General features: G+C 48.1%; 2 protein-coding genes across 2 annotated transcripts; one reads left to right on the plus strand and one right to left on the minus strand.

Annotated features, from left to right (window-relative positions):
* Positions 1-10: 10 nt before the first annotated feature.
* On the minus strand, positions 11-3,832 carry MRPS7 (mitochondrial ribosomal protein S7). Its single transcript, XM_039562573.1, has 5 exons — positions 3,752-3,832; positions 3,032-3,223; positions 2,668-2,731; positions 1,624-1,791; positions 11-763 (listed from the first exon to the last, which is right to left on the minus strand). The coding sequence occupies exons 1-5, from the start codon at positions 3,805-3,807 to the stop codon at positions 542-544; spliced, it is 702 nt and encodes a 233-aa protein (XP_039418507.1). The 5' UTR covers positions 3,808-3,832; the 3' UTR covers positions 11-541.
* A 46-nt stretch (positions 3,833-3,878) lies between these two features.
* Positions 3,879-23,381, plus strand: GGA3 (golgi associated, gamma adaptin ear containing, ARF binding protein 3). Its single transcript, XM_039562568.1, has 17 exons — positions 3,879-3,971; positions 9,318-9,402; positions 10,127-10,202; positions 10,657-10,755; positions 11,538-11,661; positions 12,443-12,546; positions 13,073-13,153; positions 14,075-14,212; positions 15,210-15,291; positions 15,754-15,870; positions 16,798-17,067; positions 17,642-17,709; positions 18,087-18,409; positions 18,881-19,146; positions 19,330-19,499; positions 19,829-19,939; positions 21,149-23,381. The coding sequence occupies exons 1-17, from the start codon at positions 3,932-3,934 to the stop codon at positions 21,257-21,259; spliced, it is 2,265 nt and encodes a 754-aa protein (XP_039418502.1). The 5' UTR covers positions 3,879-3,931; the 3' UTR covers positions 21,260-23,381.
* The last annotated feature ends 246 nt before the right edge of the window (positions 23,382-23,627 follow it).

Consider the following 23,627-nt stretch of genomic DNA (forward strand, 5'->3'; position numbering starts at 1 on the left):
GACAAAGGTCTGCAATCGGGAAACCTTTCCCATAAAACTGGTTTTATTAACATTCCCATCAAATCTGTGCAGACAATGTTGCTGATGACCAGAACCAACAATCAAAAAGGGCCTTTTATTGCCTGTTGTACTAATCCCTCTAAGGCTGGTTATGGTGTGGAAGAGGATCCAGCTCTGCTCGTAGCTCTGTAGCCAAAAACACTGCTGATTTGAGGAGCAGAGATACTTTCAGATGCCCAGGAAACAGGTGAGTGAAAGGTGATTTTGTTTAGCATTGCTGTAAGAAAAACATCTAAGGCTTGTCTTCACAGGGAAGTGATTATGAAATAACTGGAGCATCCCTGCTGGGGCTGGTAACTCAGACCCCCCCTTCCCCCATCCAGACAAGCACAAAGAAAAAGAACCTCATGGGGATCGTGTAAGCTTTCCCTGGGTTAGATCAGAAGCTGCCTGCAAGGGATGTTCCACCTTTCCCTCTCCCAGGCTGGCAGCCCTGGGGCTCTGCTCTCCAGGCCGTGGCAGCGTGTCCCATGCAGGGTCCCTACCACCAGCGGAAGTGGGCATATGCCCGGTTGGCCTCTGCCATCTTGTGCAGGACGTGCTTCCTCTTGATGACGGGCCCCTCGTTGTTGAAGGCCAGGAGCAGCTCCTGGGAGAGCTTTTCTGGCATCATTGTCTGGCGGTGCTTGTTCTCCCTGCACTCGGTGATCAACCACTTCATGGCCAGGAAGCGCTTCCGATTGTCCGTCAGTGGGACGGGCACCTGGGCAAGGGTTAAACCACGGCAGTTATCAGCAACCTGCTCCTCCCCAGCAGCCACACAGCACCAGCTGGCACCTGCAGATGTTCACTGTGCTGCTCTCTGCAGCCAGACCTGCTCCTGACAGCTGAGCCCTGCCAGTTCTCCTGCTCTGTCCTTAGGAACTGGCCACTGCTACCAAAATGGAAATGCTGGCCTGTTTGGGAGCTGGATCCAGGCTGGTGTGTGTTAGCAGAGATGGGAGATGGTCACCCCATCCCTGCACTGAATACAGAGAAGTCACAGAATCAGAGTGGTTTGGGTTGGAAGAGACCTTAAAGATCATCTAATTCCAAATACCTCCACATCTCACCTCTCCTTCAGGTCCCAAGGGTTGCAGAGCCTGTACTCAGAGACAGGTTCTGCTTGTGTTTTAAATACCCACAGGATCTAGGTGACCCATTTTGCCACGCTGACCTACCCCAGGGCTGTGGGACCTCTCCCCAAGCAACATGGTGCAGTGGATAGGACTGGTAATCCAAGCACTACCAATTCTTTTGCTGCTGATCTCTGTCTCCTTGGAAAAGACTTGCTGTGTATTTCTCCTCACATCTAGTCAGAGAACCAGAGACTGCTGCTGATTAATGGCTGGACTTGATTGATCTTAGAAGTCTTTTCCAACCTTAGTGATTCTGTGACAGGGGAATCACAATACTCATAGGTGGGGATCCTGATTCTGGACAGTTTCTAGGTGCTGGTTTATTCCAGATTGCGAAGGGGCTCTTTCAAGGAGAGAAGATCTTGAGCTGATGGGGTGGAAATCAGTTCATCTGCCTCCCTGCCTAATTTCTCCCAACCAGATGTGCTCCCAGCCCCCCTTTCACCTGGTAGGTTTTGCCTCCTTTGGTGATGTTGCTGAGCCCAATGATGGGCTGGCAGTTCTTGAGAGCCTGGTGGAAGATAACGTAGGGGTTGCATTCAATTGTCTCCTTCTCATTTTCTGGAGCTTTGTGGTACTTCTCCAGCTGCTTCCTCTTAATGGTCTCCAGAGTCTTGGAAGAAAGGCAAGAAAGAAGACATACAGAGCAGATGGATTCTCCCACTCCATGATGTTACATCACTTTTACAGGCACCCCGTTTTCACCTGAGCAGCTGGTCCTCCAGCCCCAGAGGCCAAAGACCCATTGGGAATTCTTTAACTCAAGTTTTACTTCACTTTCTTCCAGCTCTTCAGACTGTTTTATCAGACACTGCATTTGGGGTGAGGGGGACAAGCAGCACAAACCCAGGTCAGAAGCCAGGGAAGGGCAAGGACAAAGTGGAGGCTGGAATAGGGGTCTGTGCACTGAGCATCCTCCCCTGCAAAGCCTGGACTCCAGAGCCCAGAGCCCATGTGCTCTTCTGTAACAAGGAATCAGCAGTCAATTGGAAACATTTGGGTAAAATGTGTTCCCATTTCAAGGGTGGAAGAGACCAGATGGGACCACCAGTTAATACCAATTGCTGTGGGTCAGAGCAGGCTCAAAGCTCTGTCATATAGGTGACACATTTGTGGGACTTCAAGGGCAAGTTATACAGAGGGTAAGGCATGACAGAGAGCTGGAAAGATGATGTTTAGAGAAAATGATGCTTTATGCAGTACAGAAGGACACAGGGATACTGAAGGATGGAAAGAGAAGGTTCTCCATGAAGCTCTTACCTGCTGGTCTGTGAGCCAACGAGGGTGGGGCAATGTACATTTTATCAAACAAACCATGGTTTATCAGAGGAATCATGCTGAGAGCAACGTGTGGCAGAGGGAAACACATCAAGACCACAGAGATGGACCACCCAAGTTCTGGTAATTTCCAATTCCAGTGAGTTTGACATCCCAGCCTTCCATTTTGTCTTGTTTTAACGTAACAGTGAGAAGAAACATGAGTTCTTACCTGAGACATGAGGCTTCTGGCCAGCACTTTATTTCCACTCTTCATCATCATATTGGTGAATTTACTGTAAACACAAAGTCAAATGGGATCTGATATGAATTCTGATTTTATCACACACAGAAATAAGCCCCCCACCCCCATTCCTTTGTGTTGTTCCCACGGTTAAGTGTGGGTGCTGCCAGATCTGCTGTAATTATCTCTAATCACTGTAGGACAATGGACTGGTTGATGGGAAAAGATTAACCCAGAATATAGGGATTATGCTGTAACAAAAGGCAATATTCAGCCAGCAGGTGAAGGTCGAGGAGGGCAGCATAGCTCCCAGCCGTTTCTGAAGAGAGGAGTAGCTGCTGCTTTCTCTGACCTAATCATGGGGTCGCTGAACACGGAACTGGAGAGAGAGGGAGGAGCAGCTTTGATTAGTTGAACAGCCTTAAGCTCCATTTGTTCCCTTTCCTCCTCAGTCAGCTCCTCTAAAGGTTTCTGATATGATTCCTTTTTCACTTCTGGCTCCAGGTAGCTGGGGTTGTAGCGGCTCCATCTCACCGGCACCATCCTGCAAGGAACGGGAGAAGCGGGGCTGTAACCCAAGGCACACGCTGTGTCGTGACAGGGATGCAGCTGGACAGACGTGGACAGATGTGAACACGCCTCAGAACGACATGTTAGATGTGAGAGGCATCAGTGGCAGTGGGGCGAGCAGCTCGGGCGGGGTTCTATCCCTTTTTTCACATTTTCGCATTGGAAGCGGCTGCCCAGGGAGGCGGTGGAGTCACCATCCCTGGCGCTGGGTGATGCGGTTCAGGGATTACAGTGGCAGTGCTGGGTGCACGGTCGGACTGCATGACCTTAAAGGTCTCTTCCAGCCTTGATAATTCTACGCCTGTATGAGCCCAGCAAAAACAGGCGGGCGACCTGTCCGTGTGCTCCCGGTGCGGCGCACACCGTCCCCGCACCCCTCGTGCGCTCCCGGTGAGCCGCCCCGCGGCCTCGCCCCGCGCTGCCCGTGTTCCCCCGGTGGGCCGCAGCCCCCAGTGCCGCCCGTGCGCCCCCGGGAAGCCCCTCGCCCCCTCTCCCCGCTCACCGGGGCAGCCAGGCCCGCAGCCGCCGACCCAGCCCCGCCGCGCCGGGCGCCGCCATCTTCCCTGCGCGCGCGGCCGCGCGGGGCGGGGCCACCCCGGCCGGGGGCGGGCCCGGAGTTGGCGCCGCCCCCCTCGCGCGGCTCTCGCGCGGGCGGGGCGGGGCCCCGGGTCGCTCCGGCAACATGGCGGAGGCTGAGGGGGAGAGCCTGGAGTCGTGGCTGAGTGAGTACCGCGGGCGCGGGGGCACCGCCCGCCCCCCTCCGGCACCGTCCGACCCCAGGCCCCGCCGCCCCCCGGCCCCTCAGCCCCTTCCCATCACCTCCCTGCAGCCTTCGGTCGCCCGACTCCGCCGCCCCCCTCAGCCGGGCGGGCGTCCCGGGGAGGCCGGGGGGTGTCAGCGCCTTAGGGACGGGTTGGCACAGCCCCCCCCGGGCGCGGGGGAGTTTCAGCACACCGGGCACCGGGGCTCAGCACGCCGGGGATGCGGCGTCCCGGAGGAAGAGCCGGGGCCGCCCCTCCCGGCGGTCACCTCGGTGCGGGGCGCGGCAGCGGGTGGGGGCCGGTAGCAGCTCCCCGTGGGAGATGCGGGCGGCTCTGCAGCTCGCCGTGCTCTGCACCTGCTTTTTCTTGTCCGTAAAGGGTCATGGTAGGTGTTTGTCCCTCCCGTCTCGTCCCTTGCCTGGGTTGTGGCCAGCCGAGTGTACAGCCTGAGTGCCGTTCCTGAGGTTCAGAACTGTGGGGTTTCCCAGATGAATTGTATTCATGTGTTACACAACTGTGATTTTCAAGCAGACGAATCCTTCTTTATGCCTGGCTGCAGTTTCACGGTAGTTGTGGACATCCATTCTGTACAAGCTGGAATATATCAAAACCCTTTGTCAGGATAAGGTATCTTAAAGGTTAGAGGGGACAAACCTCCGTTGTCTGTTGATGCCCAGCCCCTTCTGAGTGTCTTCTGTCTGTGTGTCTGTCCGTGTTGCCCATGGCATTTCAGCTCTGGCTATACAGAACACAGGGATGTGATTCCTGAATGAATCAGTCATAACTGTAACCGTTTTTGTATATTCCACACACAGGAGCTCCTGCTGCTGTCCCTGGGAGGCCATCCTGCTCATCATAGCCTGTTGCCTAGATTTTCTTCTTTTTGTTTTAATAGTTATTTGTTTAATTATGGCAGGAAGTGAAGTTCCAAGTAGTCAGGCACTGGGCAAACAGCAGAAGATGGTCATTACCCCAAATACCTCAGAGTGCAAAACCTGTTACCCTTGGAGCTATCCTTCCATCAACAAGACTAGATAATTCTCCTTCTTTCTTGGTATTTTTATATAAAATTCGAACATGTACATGCTGTTATGATCTGTTATACGAGTTACTGGCTGAAAGATGTTTTCAGCTCTTCTCATTTTAGCTCAATCCCTTCTGTCCCCTTACCGTTTTTGCTCCTCCTCTCAACTCCCACAATTTGTCAATATCTTTTGTTGTAGCCAGTGAGACACAAGAAGGAACACCCACATCCCTTCCTTGCAATCTTCCTCTGAGGAGAGCTGATTCACCCAGTTCAGTTTGTGTGTGAAAATATCTCTAGTAGGAAGGATATTTTGGGTTGTATAGCCTGGAATGTTTCCTGACTGCTTGTTTTGTGGGGATATTTCTTTAATTGAGGAAGTTAAGGGACGGGTGATCTGTCCTTGGCCAAGGGGTTAAAGGGAAGAGTTGCAAAGGCCTTACTCACTGTGAGAAGAATTGCAGCGAGCCTGATTGCAGAGGGGCACACGTTTTTCAAGGCTTGGGTGCTGCTCTCTGATTTAGGAGGATGCTTTTATGCCAGGTCACTGCTACAGTGATCGCTGCTGGTGCGGCTGTATCGCCCCTCCCATCGCAGGGAGCGCGGAGCCTTCCGTGCCCAGGAGTTGCCGGCGGAGTCAGGAGGCCGGGCAGGCAGAGCTGGTGCAGCTCCCGGCTTTCACCTGCCTTCCCGAGGGTTTTTTTTTGTGTGATCATCACAAAGCTGTGGCTAATGCCAGCCTTGACGGTGTGCCATGCTGTGCCCTTCCTAAAGAGAATGGCTCAGCAGCACAGCCAACTTCCCAGCCATGGGAAGATGGAGAATTTCTTACTGAAAATGTTGGGTTTTTTTCCTGCGGTGGTGTGCAGCCTCCTGCTGCCCTGCCTCTGGCATCAGGTGGAGTCACAGACCCATGAAGTAACATCATCCTCGTGTCCAGCTGCTGCAGCAAGATCTGCGCCTCAGCCAGTGATGATCTGGCATCTGCATGTCCTGCCTCATTCCAGGCAGCTGGGATGAGAGAAGGTGATCCTTCCTGTTCCCTTCTGGCTGGCAGGCTCTGCTTCTGCACTGAGATGAAACAGAAGAAGGTTAGGAGATAATGTCAGTTGTACAAACACAGCTGGAGCCTTTGACTCCAATGCTGCTTTTTCTGCTGCATCCAGAAGGAAGCTTCTTATATCCCACTCATGTCAGGCTAAGGCAGTGTTCCACTGTGGAACAGATACAAATGGATAAAATATTATAATTGTCTTAATTTCTTTTTTCCTTGGGTTTTCTGTCTCAGCATTCTTTTCTGCCCAGGGATGCAAACAGAGTCTGACTGTTAGACTGGACTTGCCCGGGCTGGGGATTCCCAATTCATAGGCTAAGCCTGACCTGGGGAAACTCTTTGTTGGGGTGGCTTTTGTCTCATTTCAGTAGAGAAGTGAACCCAGGAAAACAGGAGCATTCATTACCAGCCAGTTAATGGTCTGTGGTTCTCTTCATTCCAGCTGCTCTGTGGTTCTCTGCATTCCAGCATCATTTCTCTCTAGAGAAAACGAACACCTTTGTTTCATATCTAATTATTAATCTGAATGTTGCCTCATTAGCATTTCAGTCTGGCAGAGCACCTGAGGGCTGAGTGGCTCTGATGCTCGGGGTGGGTGTGAAGCAGCTTTGTTTGTCCTGAGCACATTAAAAAAAAGCTGAAAACTGAGGCAAAAGTGCTAGCAGGACTGGGGTAGTGCCAATTGCTAATTTAGATTCATGTGGTTGCCAGTGTGAAATGGGATTTTCAGGAGGGGACCAGGTGGACAAGTGTCTCTGGAAGCAAATAACTGGTACCAAATGGGCCTTGGTTGGCAGTTTCAACAGAAAAGCCAAGGATTTGATATTCCAGAGCACCAACTCTTCATCCTGGAGTGAATCCTTTCACATAAGGGTTGAAGCATATTTATAAAGCAGCACAGATGAGCTCCTTGCCCACATTTTAAGCATTCTTCATAAAAATAGAGGATTTTAAGTCACAACTTGATAGACGTGACACAGCTTCCTGTGGGGCAGACCTGAAAAGGTGAAGTGAGGTGATTCTGCTCTGCTGGAATGCTGAGTTCATGTGGCTGTGCTGAGACTGGGAACAGGTATCCATACACCCTGTTGTGTTGTGTCATGCAAACACACCAATCTCCAGAGCCAGGGCAAGACTTGTGATCAAGCTCATTAACTTTTATGAACCAAGGCTTCACATGGAAGTTTTATGGATGTTGGAAATAGGGAGTTTCTTCATGTGGAACAGCACTTCCCTTTGGCAGTCACTCTCTCCTTCTGAGGCTTCACTGTCTTCATGTGAGAGCTTTTGCAGAAGAAAACTTAGATGAGTCTGAGAGCATGAAATAATCCAGTGTCATTGGAAAAAATTTTTGGAGATACTTGGAACAGCTTTAAAATTAACACTTGGAGCATGGAAATGTTGTTTACATTTTCATGTTTGTACCACATCATTTTCCTAATTTCAGGCTGTGCAGCCAACAGAGTCCGTTTGGTTGTGTGTCCATATCTGTTTCTGCTCCTCCTGCATTTATTAAGTAAATTCCCTTAATTCCAGCCTGGAACTGAGTGTTTTTCTTCTGCGGCTGCCGAGCACAAGAGGTGCTTTGGAGCACCAAACCACCACGGTGCTGTTTGACTTTCATGAAGAGGCTTTAGATTGTTGTAAGTCCATGGTTTCATGATGCTTCCAGGATGTTCAGCAGTTGGAAATGTGGTAATAAGGTTTAGGTGCCACATGTTTGGAACAGTTGTTTGGCTCTGCAGAAGTTGTCTTTTAAACTGAGCCTCCCTTGAATCTCTTGAGTTTAAGACCAGCCTGTAGCTGGTTCTTAGGATGTGATCCTGCAGTTATTCCTCCTTAGTTCTACAGGATGTGATCCTGCAGTTATTCCTCCCTGGCTGCTGTCTTTGCTTATCTAGGGTCACAGGAAGACCAGCAGCAGGCACAGAGATTCACCTGTGGAATATTTTACATGCAATCCATGGAAAATTTACTTGCTCTACAAGTATCATTCAGTGAGGAGGAAAACCTGAGCAAACTTTGCAGTATGGGCACAGTAGGAGGGCTGAGGTGCACTGGGAAAGGGAGGGTTTGGAGTTTTAAAGCAGCTGGTTTTATCTGTCTCTGGAAAGGTAAAAGGATACATTTTAATGATGATAAAAAATGACACTTGGTAATGCAACATGTGTTTGTTTGTTATACTTCCCTCTGAGATGAAAGTACAGGGATATGTGTGGGGCTTTTTCCTGCTCTTCATCCCTGCTCTGTACTATCTGACTAAGCAGTATTTTATTTTCTAAACCTCTTTCTGTTATGTTAAAAATTTGAGGAAGGTTTCTTAAATGCCAGCTCATAGATATACATAGATATTTAGGGACGGGTACAGTGCATTGTTTCTTCCCTTACAAGAAAAAAACCCCCATAATGTTTGGTCGTCTTGGCTTAAGATCTCCTGTAAATTCATTGCTGCATCAGGGTTAAGTAAAATATATGGAGAAGATGCATTCATAACCAAAGAGATGCTGATAGCCTCACTACTCTGCAATCAGTACAGTCAGTGAGGTCCTGCTGCTTAAGGCAGGATCCTTCAGGAGCCTGAAATAGCCCTGTCAGTAAAGCATCGATCTCTTGGCTTCAGCATGTAGGATTTGAGTTCCTGATCAGGTGCAGGCTGCAGTGTTTATTACTTGCAAGAAGAACTCAACATATAATAATAAATTTCAGTCATAAATCCCAGGAGAAATGCTAAGGCATCAATCAAATCAGCTGGCACTCCAAAAGCAAGTGCTAATGCTAAATGAGTGATATTAAACAGCTGATGTTCCAGCTCTTGCTTCTGCAAAATTCCCAGGGAATACAAAAATAATTTCATATGTAGAAAATGTGAGGGTTTAACCTTTAAAGAGTTTAATGTTACAGCCAAATAGAAAGAGACAGCATTTCAGGCAGAGGAAGCTGTGAGCTGAAATCTTTTATCTTGTGCTCTCATTGAGGATATGGGAATAGCCTGTTTCTAAATACTTGAGATTTGGCACCTGTTTTCTTTAGAAAGCGGTGGTTCTTACTGGATGTTTGGATGTCTCAACTTGGGCACACCCTTTTCCCTGAACAGACATACCATGTGTGAATTTCTTTCTCCTTTTTTAGAGCTGGCAATGGATGTCAGATGCTTTTCTCTAAGAAATGTGTGACCTTTTATACTGTTTCTTCTCTTGATTGGTAATATGTTCTCTTTTCCTTGCCAAAGATAAAGCCACCAACCCATCTAACAGGCAAGAAGACTGGGAATACATCATTGGATTCTGTGACCAGATCAACAAGGAACTTGAAGGGTGGGTGTTCCAAACTGCTCTAGACTTAATAAATTAACATTCACCGTTTAAAGTGTGAAATTCCATCATCAAACATTTACATTTTCTTTTATATATACTGATATCACAAGGCAGAGCTGGCTACAACAGAGAGAGGATGCTGCCTCTCCTGTGAAAGGCCGCGTGGCTAATCCAGACTGAGCACTGGGAAACTGGGAATTCTGAATCTGCTTCTAATTTCAGCTTCTGCAGCTCCAGGGTTCTCATCTGGCCAAAATTATTCCATTTGACAGTCTATAAAATTGGGTTATCACTGATTGTGCTGGTGGGGCTTCGCATCTTTAAAATCCTTATTGGACTTAACTGAGGAAACCTGGCTCACAGCATTCGTGAGAGCTAAGGAAGAAGTGTTTTCTTCTGAAAAAAGGAAACAAATGCAAGAGTAATGATTTCCTGGGCTAGGGCCTGTACTGGCAATTGTTTGGTCCGTCCCAAGGAGGAATCTGGAATTGCTGGCTCAGACTACCAGCCCTCTCTTCCTTTCATGCATGCAAACAGCCAGGCTTACGAAGTTACCATGAACATTTTTTGTTAGCCTTTGTGATGGAAAAATAAAAGTATTTAATGGCATTTCCCTTTGATTATGTGGAAGACACTTTGTTTAAACAGCAGAATTTGTGAAAGTGTGAAAATCCTTCCTGGTGTTTACCTGCTCTGTTTGTAACGGGGCTCTGCTCTGTTCCAGGCCACAGATAGCTGTGAGACTCCTGGCTCATAAAATCCAGTCACCACAGGAATGGGAGGCAGTCCAAGCCTTGACAGTAGGTAGTCCTTACCCCTCCTCTTAAATCCAGGCATGTATCCTATGGCATCACCTGTGTGGAGTAGGGGGGGCACAGGGAGTGTCCATGGGGTCAGCTGGGGGCTGAGTTCCCTGATCCCCGGGAGGGAGTGGGAAGTGGGAGGGAGCACAGTTCCGTCTCTAAAGTGTCCAGAAACAGCTCTGGTTTAGTTTGAGCTGCTTTCCTTTGTTATCTTCAGGCAAGATTTGTGTTCATTGTTAAGACCAAGTATCAAGACCCAGATACACCTGGCTGAGGGTGGGACACCAGCCTGTCTTGATGTGTCGTCCCTAAAGATGGGAGATTGATATCTACATGGAGCAGGAATACTTGGCCCACTGACAGGGGCCCTTCACCTCCCCTCTAAGCAGAACACACACTGTTATTTTAGGGTTTTGCTGTTTCAGCCCCTGTTTCTGTTCCTTGAATGCAGGTGCTGGAAGCTTGTATGAAGAATTGTGGGAGAAGATTTCATAATGAAGTTGGGAAGTTTCGCTTTTTAAACGAGTTAATAAAAGTTGTGTCTCCAAAGGTTAGTCCCTGAACCTTATGGCTGTAGCTACTTTTTGATCTCTGTAAGCTAAAGGCAGCATCCAAAATATTTGCAGTGTTCTGTCTGGCTCATTGCACTTATTAGTCTATATTCAAGAGCATTTATTAGCTAAGCTCTTGTTGTTTGGGGGTTTTTTATGCCTTACTAAATTTCTCAGGAAGTCGTACTTATGTGCCATCACTATGCAGTCTCTGGGCTGTTCCAATTCTTCAGGTAACTCAAGGGCTTCTAAAACTTTGGCTGTGTTGTTTTAAAAAACAGAACTCCAGTGGTGGTGGAAGAGAAGTGTGATGCAGAGGTTAAAACAAGAGGTTTGACAACACACCATGGAGTTCTAGTCCTCATTCTGCTGACTTGCTGTGTAAAGAGTGCTTTGCTAAGTCCCTCAACATTCATGATGAGTTTAATGTGCTGAAAATCTTCCCTATGGCATGATTGATGCAGCAATGCATTCCTACATTCTCTCCCATAAGACAGGGGAGGAGGTGGTTCTCTGTATTGCTGTAATTTTTAAATAGCAAAATCCTGGAGCTAGCAGAATAGCTGCTTTTTCTTTTGCTGAAGATAATCACAAAGCTTCTCTTCACTGTTATTTCAAATCTATTAGAGGAGCAGTTTTTCCTCCTAGTGAGATGTACCTCAGGCCATCTTGGAACTTGGATCATACACCTTGTAATGTATATCACTGAGCTTCCACAAAGCTTTATTTTTAAAAAGGAATTAAGAACATGAAGAATTTGGATCCTTTTTTCCACCCTTAGTACCTGGGAGACCGAGTCTCAGAGAAGGTGAAGTCCAAAGTCATTGAATTGCTGTATAGCTGGACAGTGGCATTGCCAGAGGAATCCAAAATCAAGGATGCCTACTACATGCTGAAGAGACAAGGTAGGGAGTCAACTGCTCACTCATGCATTCTCTCCAGCCTTGGCTTTGAGCAAGAGCATCACAAAATCTACAGCTTCTAATTAAATGGGGTCAACACAAACTCTGAGGGGAGATAGAACAAGGGAGAAATTCTCTGAAAAGCTTTTCATTATGTGTAAATGCCTTGGGCAGGGTTGGGCTGGCTCTGTTAACTAAATTAATGAGATACCTTGCAAATACTTTTGTTTTGGTTTGAAGGGCCTTTTTTAAGTTGAATTTTTTATTTGGTGGAAGTAGTTATTAAATTATTTGAACAAGTCTAGTTGAAAGTGAAATAAGAGCTTCCAAGCAGCCTTTTGTGTTCTTTCAAATGAATGGCTTTGCAGCTGTACCTTTAGTTCAGCTGACACACATTTCTTGTGTAGGCACAGTGAAAAAAACTCAGTAGCTTCATAAGAAAAATTGATTCCATGGAAGCTCTGGAAACCATCCTGTCCTATGAGGACATACAGATTGCAAGTCATAACTGTCCCTTGCAGCACTGTGGATGGATAAACTAAAGGCTAAATGGGGCTGAAAATGGTTCCTCCCCTTCAGAGGGATAGTTTTAGCTCATGTTGTGGGGTTGGGAGAACATCCAGGTAAAAGTCAGCTCAGGGATTTGGATGTATTGTTCACTGGAACAGCGTGGCAGTGTCAGGGGCAGATGTGTGTTGGCTTTGACAGCAGCCTGGGAGTACCTGTGTGCCCTGCCTGGTGTGAGGGTGTGTGCTGACCACAGGGGTTCCCGTTCTGCTTTCAGGGATTGTCATGTTTGATCCTGTGATTCCTGCAGACAGAACACTCATTCCTTCTCCACCACCTCGTCCCAAGAACCCGGTGTTTGATGATGAGGAGAAATCCAAGGTACAGTGAAGACTTGTGCCAAAATCACTAATGAAAAGTGATTACTCAGTGCACATTTGGAATAAGGAAACAAAGTATAATAATGTGGCTTTTAGTTTTGGGGGGATGGTCTGTACTTTTGCAGAACTCACTGCTTTGTCCACCCGCTTAACCCAAAGTTCCAGTTAAGACCTTGTCTGTTTTACCATTATGGGGTTACTCCTGTTAAAGTGCCATCCTGCTGAAGTACTGGAAAGCAGAGAATGTTTCACACACAGGAGGAAAAATAATGTATGGGAGGAATAACTATCTGGTGTCAGAAGTCTCTGAGATTTCACAGAATATGTCCTGTGTAAAAGCAGGAATGCAGGAGCTCACATAGATAATAAACTCTAAATGACTCATGCTGGAGTCCTTGTAACTATGGAAGCTGTGTAAGCTTTGCAATACTGGGCTGTATCCCTTTTCCCCTGAATTGTTCACACAGATTCCTTTCCCTTTACCCAAGGGTCTTTATTTGTCTCCTGACTATCATCTTGTCTTTCAGCTTCTAGCCAAGCTGCTGAAAAGCAAAAACCCAGATGATTTACAAGAGGCCAACAAACTTATAAAATCCATGGTAAAAGAGGTAAGAAATTCCTGTAGGATTGGTTCAGGTCAGCAGTCTGCTTTCCAGGTTTTAAGCAATTTGACTTCAAATGGTGGAGAGCTTAGGATTTGGTCTCTAGCTTGTACCTGGGAGATGTTTGTGTCACAGAAGTGTCTACAGTTGGTGTCTCTGGTGGAGGATTGGGCAGGAATTGAATATCCCTTGTTGTAATTACCAGATTCCCATCACTCAAGATGGGCTTTCATATCAAGGTTTGGTGGGAGCATCGTGGTACCACCCCTGGATGCTGAGGACCGAGTCACTGGACTTTGTCACAAACAAGTCCATGGAAACACCTTCCTGTTTGTAGAGCTGTGCTGCATCCACCCATGACAGTCATTCCAAACTCTGGAGTCCAGGAAATGACTCACTGGGATTCTGGCAAATAAAAGGGTACCTTCTGGACTGTAGTGGTTGTATAGGTTACTAAAATATTTCCATTCAAGCTCCTCTTGTTCCCAGGGGAGACTCCTATGTCTTCAGTTGGAATCTCCAATCAGAGATGGGTGGACATTTTCCACCAGAGTGTGCATGTTGTTCCTAGTGAATTTTTTGCTTCAAACACATCTCTTTTGTTAAATGGCATCAAGTGAACAAAAAAAAAATCTTCTGAAAAGGTCAGAAAGGAATTTCTGGGAACTTTTTTAGCGGTGTAATTATACATTGAAGTCTATTTAATGAGACTTTTTCAAAATATGGGGTTGCCTGTAATTTCAGAATGGTGGTGAAAATAAAATATGCAAAGCTTCACATGAACAAAGAAGGGTTTTGTTTGCTTTTTTCCTAGCTTAGCCTTAAATAGCCATCACTTGACACGTTTACAGATAATATCTGTGGTTGTGTTACTGTGAACTTCTAGAGACAAACTCACCCTTTCTGTCTGTGCTTTCCACCCTGAAGGATGAGGCTCGGATCCAGAAGGTGACAAAGCGCATGCACACGCTGGAGGAGGTGAACAACAATGTGAAGCTGCTGAATGAGATGCTGGTTCATTACAGCAAAGAGGACTCATCAGAGGCCGACAGGGAGCTCATGAAGGTGGGTCTGAGCTGCTCCTTCTTCCCAGTAGTCCTGGAGTCAGTCCTTTCTTACAGACTTGAGTTTTGCAGAGAATTACAAACACTGCAGTAAAATGGAGAGCAGTGGTGAGAAACAGGAGCAGTTGCTGCAAACAGCAGGCAAGAAAATATCCATGGTTTTAGTGCCTTTCACCAAAAGACTGGGTGGGGAGTAGCTCAGTTTCACATATGCTTGAAGTGAGGTGCAATTGTTCTCCAAAGGTGCATCGTGGCAGAACCAAGAAGCTGCAGTTTGTAATTCTGGATCCTATAGGGACACACGGATTGCAGGTTATAACTGTCCCTTGCAGCACTGTGGATGAATAAACTAAAGGCTGACTGGGGCAGGAAATAGTCCCTCTCCTTCAGAGGAAGAGTTTTAACTTGTGTTACAGGGTTAGGAGAACATCAGGAAAGTAAAAATCAAAACAGCCACCAGGGATGACTTGGTAGGCCCAGAGCCTTTAAGAGTTGCACATTATCTAATTAAAAAAATTAAACCCACTTATTTTTAACAGCAAGATCCTTAAACAGTGGTAAGAAGCTTAAGAAACTGGTTTGTTTCTGTGAACCATTTTGTTATTGCCACCTTTCTGCCGTGTGGTTACAGACTCAGTAGTGGTTGCAGCACAACTGAAGCCTAATTGCTGAAACAATATTCTGCTCTTCCTCAGGCTTTTAGGGACTACTACACAAGGAAGGAACATCTCTTTTAGACTAGAACTTGGCCGTAAGTGCTGATGTGAGGGAGGACTGAGAGATGTGTTGGAAATGCAGGTTGTGTTTAGACCCCAGGCTCATGTAACGCTGCTCAGCACTGTGAGCTGGGCAGGGAGGGCCATCCTGGCTGTGCAGCCACACTGGCATGGTCAGCACAGTAAGACTGGTCTGTTCTGGGGGTTGTTCTGTGCTGACTGGTGCTGCTGGCAGTGGCTCCTGCCACAAAGTGAAATCCTTTGTCCTAACCTGTCTTCCAGGAGCTCTACGAAAGGTGTGAAACCAAACGACGGACACTGTTCAAGCTGGCCAGTGAGACAGAGGATAATGACAGCAGTTTGGGTAAACTAAGCTACACCTGTCCTTTTTTAATTGCTTTGTGCTCCTTGCCCATGCAAAGGTTCAGCTGTAAAGTCACCTCCTCACTGTGAGTTCCCGTTGCTTTGGTAAAGGACAATCCTTCTCTCTTTGTGCTTATCATTTCAGTTCAGGCAAGGACTGGATAGTAAAGGTGGTTCAGGAGGATGGGAACAATAATGGGGGACAGCTGCTGCTTTGGGAGGGGAAGAGGGTTGCTGTGAGGAACAACCTTGGGCTCATTTTTTCCTTGTTACTGCAATGTGTGTGGAGCTAGAAGAGGTTAGGGTATTGCTTAGAGAAGTGTGGCACAGGCAGAGTGATGGAGCTCATAGCCAAATATTCATGGTTTTTCTTGCTGATTATATAGCTGACAACTGAGCACTCTCAGCATTAGTGGGAGCAAAGTGACTGAAGCCTTGGAAGTAATTTTTGTCTCTCTTGTAGGGGATATTCTGCAGGCCAGTGACAATTTATCCCGTGTGATAAATTCCTATAAAAAAATAATAGAGGGGCAAGTGATCAATGGTGAAGTGGATCTCCCTGGGATGTCTGTAGTGGAAGGTGAGTTCCTGGGAAGCCAGTTGTTTAATTTTTGAATCCTGCAGTTCTAAGTCTTTTGAACAATGTTTCCTGTTTTGTTAAAGTAGCTTTTGGTGGTTCTTGTGGCGAACAGTTTGTGAATCAGAGGGGGACAAGAAGGCTCCTGAGCAGTGGATAAACAATTCTGGACAGGAGCAGCAGTGCTGCAGCTTTGCATTCTCCATTGCTCAGTCCATATTACTGAAACCTTTGTGACATCAGTAGCAAACCTGCATCTGAGCAGTTTTTGTGGCCGGAAGTTCTCATACATTTTCCTCCCCACATTTGTCCTGTTTCTTAATGGTGATGTGTAAGAAAAAGATAATTTTATTAAAAACACAAGAGCTGGAGAGTAGGAGCTGGACCAGAGGTCCTTTTCCTGGTTTTGCCAGTAATTCCATTTGTGAATTCAGGCCAGTTGCCCACTTCACACTTCAGCTTCACCATTTAAAGCTCTGGACATGAGTGTGACAGAATTACCATTTGGGACTCAAACATTTGTGCTGCTGCCTGGCAGCATCTTACTGGGACAAGACTGTTCTAAATATGAAGTTTGAGATGGTATGAATTTCCCTCAGCTCTCCAGCTCTCTGGTAGCCTTTGTTTATTATAATGCTGTAGGATCTCCCAACGCCTTATCTGAGTTCAAAAAATTTTGAAGGGATCATGAATTGTGAAGCGCTGGGGAAGGAGCAGTGGTTGCAGCAGGTTTTCACATGGAAATTCTTTAAGTATCTCTGTTGATTTACATAGTCTGGACAGCAAATACCCTTGCTCTGTTACAAAGAGCCACAAGCTATGCTGAGATGAGGATCTAAACCATCTCTCTGCTAATTTCTTCTGCACACTGGGTTTACTCTGAGCCTTTTGCCTTCTTTCCTAGTAGTGCTCTTCTCCTGTCCACTGCAGGGAGTAACTCCACCAGTAATCTCAACACCCTCATTGACCTTGCTGGACTGGACGTCACCAGCACTCCGCCACCTCCAATGCCACCCAGCAGCCTGGCACCAGCCCCCAGCACAGCCCCTGGCCCAGCTGAAATCCCCATCCTCCCTCCTCCTCCCCAGACATTGGCACCGCTGCGCAGCAGCTCCTCCGGCCAGGTGGAAACAGCACCCGCTCAGCAGGGCAGCACAACCAACTCCCTGTCCTTGCTGGATGAGGAGCTTCTGTGCTTGGGTAAGACACTGAGGGGCCTGCAAAAGGGCTGCTCAATCCATCCTAACAAAGGCTGCTTCTGTGTTCTCCATGTTCCTGGATTCCAGGGAATCCCTTGCATCATTCTGAATATTAGACCTCAGTGAGTCAGTATTAAAATCTCTTCCCAGAGCTGGCTGCAAGAAAGCAGCTGTTCAGTGCAATTGCTGTCTGATCTCCTGTTGGGTGATCCTGCTGGCTGTACAGGCTACACTAGTTTGGGACAGATTAAGCCCTGATTTTGCGGGTGTGCTAAAGGGAAGGTGCCTCAGAGAGGCTGTGCATGGGAGCCTGCAGGATGCCTGTTTGTAGAGCCCAGATGTGAGCAGCAGAAGGCAGTGCTAATCAGGATGGGTTAGAAGAGCTGGGTGCAGGGCATGACTGTTGGCTGCTGGTGCTGTCAGTCTCTTTTCCTCATCATAGACTTGCAGCCCATCTCAGTGTTTCATCAGGTTCTTGGGCTCTGGCAGAGCTGAATCAAGTTTTGATGGTACTGAAACAGCAGCCAAGGAATGACTCTGAGTTCATTTTCTCCTCCTATTGTTTCTCCCTCCAGGCCTGAATGACCCAGCCCCTGCAGCAGGGAAGGAGACCTTGGAAAACAACCAATGGAGCATGTTTGAGGTACAAAGGAGAAGTCTCAGAGAAGGGGAGGGAGGGATTGACATTGTGGGAGGTCTCTGTCACCTTGGAGAAGCATGTGATCACACACACAGGCAGAGGGGCAGTCTGGCTTAGCCCTAAAATAGGGATAGATGTGTTTAAACAGAGTAGGTATCCCTGAACCTGGCTTTCTCAGTGTCCTATCTGTCCCCATGATGTTAGTCCTTCCTTTGCTTAAATTACAGATCAGAAGTAGCCCTGACTTAGGCCACAGACTTTGCTGCTTGTCACCCAGCACCTGTTTTTGTGGTAAACCTCTGTCCTTCTGTAATAGAGCAGTGCCATTTCTGCATCAGGGGCAGCAGTGAGTTAGAGCATCTATCTGTCCTCTCTTTCAGAATGAGCAGTTGGACCTGGATTTCTTTAATCCGAAGATGGTGACTGTTGCTTGCAACCCTGCAGGGAACCCTCTTCTCCATCACACATCACAGACCACGTGTGGGACATCAGCCACGCTGCCTTCTGCTTTCCCAGCTTCCCAGACTGCTCCCAGCATCCCAGCACCAAACTCAGCACCATTTGTATTTCCTGCTGTCCCAGCTGCCCCTGCAGGGCCTCCTAAGACTATTCCAGCTGCTCCTGGGTACTTCAGCTCGTCTGTGGGGAGCAACATGCCACATAAGATGGATGCATTGGGACAACTCCTTGAAGAAGCCAAAGGGTAACCAAAAGTCCTGACTTTGCTTTGGCTCTGCAGTTAGAAAGCCAGGCTTGCTGCAGTGCCAGGTTCTGAGGCTGACTTTCAACTCTCTGGTTTGGTAGAGATGTGGGATTGGGATTTTTCTTCTCAGAGGTTTCAGTTTAAAAACTAATACAAGTTTCCCACCTCTGGGAGGGAAATTCAGGCAGAGCACACAGCTGTACTGTTGCCTGATCCAAAGGTGTGGTGTGAAGGGGAATGAGCTGTTGAGGTACAGAGGCCTCATTTCCTTCTTGACTCAGAGAAGTGACCCCACCCCTACCACCACCCCTGTCCTTGTAGTTCTCCTCATGTGAGACTTGTGCAGAGTCACAGGCTCCAGCCTAGCTGCAGGCTGCTGCTTTGTCCTCGTGATGTGCTGTTATCTCTGGGTGTTGGAGAAATTCCTGCTTCACTTCCAGCTCCATTCGCCATGGCTTTTCTGTCTTGCAGGAGTGCCACCCAAGGCATGGCGACACCTGCAGTGTTCCCTGGGGTTACTTTGCCAACCACTGTCACCCCTGCCCCATTAGCAGCACCTGCAGGGCTGCCAGCCACTGCCTCTGGAGCCCCTCCAGCTCCCTTCCCAAGCAGCTGCACTGCTGGATCAGGAAGTCCTCTCTTCCAGCCGGCGTCATTCCAGCAGCAAGGCAGTCCCATGAAAGCACCTGAAATTTCTTTGGCCAACGTCCATGTTCCCTTGGAATCCATTAAACCCAGTAAGTATTTCAGGCTTTTCACCTTGCTCTGAACATTTTTTAAAGGCAAAGCTTCTTGGCAAAGCTCATGAAGTAGAGAGAAGGGATGAGCAGCTCCAGCTGAACATCCTGAACACCTGATGCTGCCTCAGCCCACCTGCTGCAGCATGAACCTGGATCCTCTCCCTTCTCTCTCTGTGGCAGGCAGTGCCCTGCCAGTGACAGCCTACGACAAGAACGGGTTCCGGATCCTGCTGCACTTTGCCAGGGAGTGCCCGCCAGGGCGCTCGGACGTGCTGGTCGTGGTGGTCTCCATGCTGAACACAGCGCCGCTGCCCGTGAGGAACATCGTGCTGCAGGCAGCCGTGCCCAAGGTAGGGACACACGGGACAGAGACTGCATCCAGGGAGGCCTGGCCATGGACTCAGGGACTGGGGACCTTGCCATAGGCTGTGCTGTGCCCCTTTCCAAAGCACAAAGGTTCTTGTCACGGGCAGAAAACACTGAACAGGATAAGCCAAGAACTGCCTGTTCCTATTGTGTTTTGCAAGCTGGGCTGGCTCTTGTTCCCTCATCCTCACTTGTGGGTTGATTCTCTTCCATTTGGATGTGTGCTGTTGTCCCCCCAGCCTGTGCATGCATTCTTCATTGTCCCCAAGGCAGGAGATCATCCCTGAGGTTCTGCTTTCTATTTCACTTGCAGTCCATGAAAGTGAAGCTACAGCCACCCTCTGGCACTGAGCTGTCTCCGTTCAATCCCATCCAGCCGCCAGCTGCCATCACTCAGGTCATGCTTCTGGCAAATCCTGCGAAGGTGAGAGGGACAGTGGGATTTATCCTGCCTTCCTCAGACACATTTGATACCAGCTGAACTCTCTGGAGGGGTAGGACCAAACATTTGAGCAGCTACAGCTGTTCGTTCCTAAAAGTTTGGACTTGATCTTGGAGGTCTTTTCCAACCTTAATTATCTGTGATTCTAATGTGCCCTCTGGAAGTGGTTACTATGGAATGTTGGTGTTTCAGTTCAGGGCTAGAGGAGGCTCTTCCCAGAAGTGTTTGGCAAGGAGAGGTGTGAGAAGGGGCACTACACCTCTCACAGCAAAAGGAGCAAGGATCATGTCAGGCACAGCTTTAAAGGATAGCAAAGCTGCATCAGGAGTTTGACTCCCCTGACTCCACTGAACGTGCCTGGCTTTGCTGATAATTAGATCAATGCTAAATTAACTGGTGCTGTAGCAGTACTTTTGATGAACCAACAGACAAATGTCAGATCATGTCTGTTCCATCATTCTCTGAGGAAGTACCTGTGACCAGGGACACAACAGGGTTAACACTTTACTTTCTGCTGAGGATGCTGGGAGCAGCTGAGAAGCTGTTTTTGCTTGCTGTAGTCACTCATTCAGTCAGCCAGCTCTGAAAGTCCAAAGCTGAAGGACTTTCTAATTGTTTGACAAATTAGATGTTTCTACTTGAGAATTACAACAGTGTCCTTCAAGTATCAGCTGACGGCTCTGAGATAGAAGGATGGATGTCAGAGGGGTTTAGTGGATGTTTAAAAACTTTGTGAGGTACATGGAGGTGCCCTCATTGAAGGGCTGCTTCCATCTCTTGCTTACTGTATTGCAAGGCATTTTTCAGAGCAGGAACTGTTTTACCTTCTTCCACATAATGAGGAATTTAATTTTGAAAATTTTGAACTTTTCCAGCAGCAGTCTTTAGGCTCTCCGGAGAGCAGCTGAGCAGCTGGCCACATCTGTGCAGTGTCTGCTCACAGGTCATTTATGCTTTTCTCCTTCTGCTCCATGCTAAGCAGTAAAGGTTTTTTGGTATAAAAAATGTAAGGTGAATAACTCAGGTCTGTAAATAGCTGAACTTAATGAACTTAACCTGAGCCCTCCTGCCCCTGCTCTGTACCACAGAAGTCTTGTGCTCTCTGTAGAGCTGTAACAGTGAAGTGTTTTGTTCGGGGCTGTTGAGCTGGGGCTGTTCTCATGTTGCTTTTGGGTTTTGTCTTTCCTGCAGGAGAAGGTGAGGCTGAGGTACAGACTGACCTTCACCCTGGGAGATCAGCCCAGCACAGAAGTGGGCGAAGTGGATCAGTTTCCCCCGGTAGAGCAGTGGGGGAATCTATGACCTTAGGACACTGCCAGAGACTCTGACAGGACCAGGGCAGGATCCCACAGGACTGGAACGGATGTGCCGTGGGGAGGGACACACATGCTATCCACTGGTGATGTTCAGCTTTGTTTACATGTCCTGACCACTCTGCTTGTAGCTTTAGTCCAGAATGTTGTGCCCCACATTGAAGGGGCCCTGGAACACTTATGCCAAGCATGAACTGAGTGGCAGCCAGTGACAGGCAGTGCTGGCTGCTTTTACCTTGACCTCTGGGTGAATCTGGTTCTATCTTCCACTCTATTAAACTTGAAGTTATTGTATTTTGAGGGGAGACCTGTCAGCAGAAGGGGATGTAGTTGGCTTTTCCTGCACTGCTGTCCAGAGATCCCGACAGGCTGTGGGGTGATGATGCCGCGAGCTCAGCGCAGAGCCCTCCCTGGGACTGTGACCTCCTTGTGCCACACGGGCCTGTGAGCATGCTGAGCAATAATGCTGCTCCGTGAGGGAATGCTTCCTTTTTTACACTGAAATAGCACTTAGCTCCCTTCCCCCTCTCCTGCTTCATTCCCAAGGGCCCGTGTAAGCAGCCCCTCGCTCCGTGTGTGCCACACTGCTGTACCTTTACTTGCTGTATTTATTTTACACTGCTGGCTGCCGCCCGGGGGTATCCATTTGGGGCAGCTAGGGCTGAGTTTTGTCTGCAAATGGTTACACTGGTTATTTTTTTGCCTTCATTGCATTCCATAGTGTGGGGAAAAGAGGAAATGCGTAGTGAGGGGAAAAGAGGGATGGAAGGTATTGGTCAGTATTGGAGGAGGACAGCACCTGGAGCACAGAACTGTCTTTACAATCACTAATCTGGGGCAGTGACTGAATCCAGGGGTAAGGAGAGATGCCTCTCATGTCCCCTCATGCAGGCAGTATTATTAGTATAGTCAAATACTGTGTTTTATTGGGCTGAGTACAGTGACCTACAAGATGTAAATAATAGAGCTGTAGGATATTAGAACAAGCAGGCAGAGGAAGGAAGAGGTTCCCCTGGGGGAGCCCCTGGGTTAATGCCCCATCTTCTTTGTTCCCTGTATTAAGTGGCAAAGTGCAATTGTGCCCACAAAGGGGAAAGCAGTTTTGCTGGACATCAGTGTTCTGTGCTAACAGAAGAGCTGATCCCTTAGCTACACTCTCCTAGAAGTAAGGTTCAAATCAGCAAAACTTGGTTCCAGCAGCCCCGTCCTTCTTCTCAGTTTCCAGTCTCAAGCAGTGCCTCAGTGAGCTCTGAGACAGCCCATTGTAAATTAATGGGGGTTTCTAACCCATTGACACAAGCACAGCGAGGTGCTTGGACAGTCCTTGGACACTCAGCTCTGCATTTCCAGCAGGGCTGTCAAGCAACAGCTCTTCTCAAATGTGGGAACAGGACAGAGAAAAGCAGTACACAGGAAGAGGCTCCTGCCTTTTAGGAAAACTCCACGGGACATGAATGGTGGCTGTAAAACCATTGCTGCAAACACAGCTTGGAGTAACTTGTAGTTGAATTTTCTCTACTGTGCTGCAGAGTAAAAATCCCTAGAGATGAAAAACGCAGGGGATTCACAAGCCTGAGGCCCTCATCAGAGGCACCAGGCAGCTGCAGGAGCCCCTGAAGGTGGAATCCAAGCTTGTCCTGGTCTGCAGCCTGTGGAGACCTCAGCCTTGTGAGCTTCCTGATGTAGAAGGCAGGTGAGAGGGATGGTTTGTTCGGATTCTAAAGAAAGCTATTTCAAATCGATGGACTGGGAGATAAGGGACGAGGAGAGAATTCTTTCTGCATCAGACATGTTCTTGCCAGCACTTTAGACACGGTAGGCATGGGGGCAGTGCCTGGGTGGTATGTCCTGAGGAGCAGGGTCACTGCTTGCCCTGCCTGCACGTGGATCTCACTGTGACTTGGAGGAAGGCAGGAGAGCACAGGTGCTTTCTGTGAACAGAAACAGCGGACACGGCCACGCACCCCGGTCCTGCTGCTTTGGAAATTAAATTATGAATGTTCCTTGTCTGTAGGGTGAGGTTCCTGCTTCATCCCCAGCAGTCCTACCTGTACATACATCTCCGATGCATTTGTGCTGCTGCATGTTGAATAAATCATTTTCCCTACCTGGCTCTGTGCTGGCCCTTTCTCGTGACAGCTTCTGGAATGTGGGGCTGCTTCTGGAAAGCCTCAAACTGAAACTCGACTCAAGACCTTCCTAAGCAAAAATGGAGAAGCTGCTGTTTCTGAAACCCCACTGGTTTAAGAGGTGGCCTTCATTTCAGTTCTGGGTGTTAGAGGCAAAGAAAACATAAAATCCAAGGAAAAGTTGTAGTGAGGGTCACTTCACAAGGGGAGGGCTGCCAGGCCAAGCTG

This window comes from Corvus cornix, chromosome 18, assembly GCF_000738735.6.
Source record: "Corvus cornix cornix isolate S_Up_H32 chromosome 18, ASM73873v5, whole genome shotgun sequence".
NCBI classification, from domain to species: domain Eukaryota; kingdom Metazoa; phylum Chordata; class Aves; order Passeriformes; family Corvidae; genus Corvus; species Corvus cornix.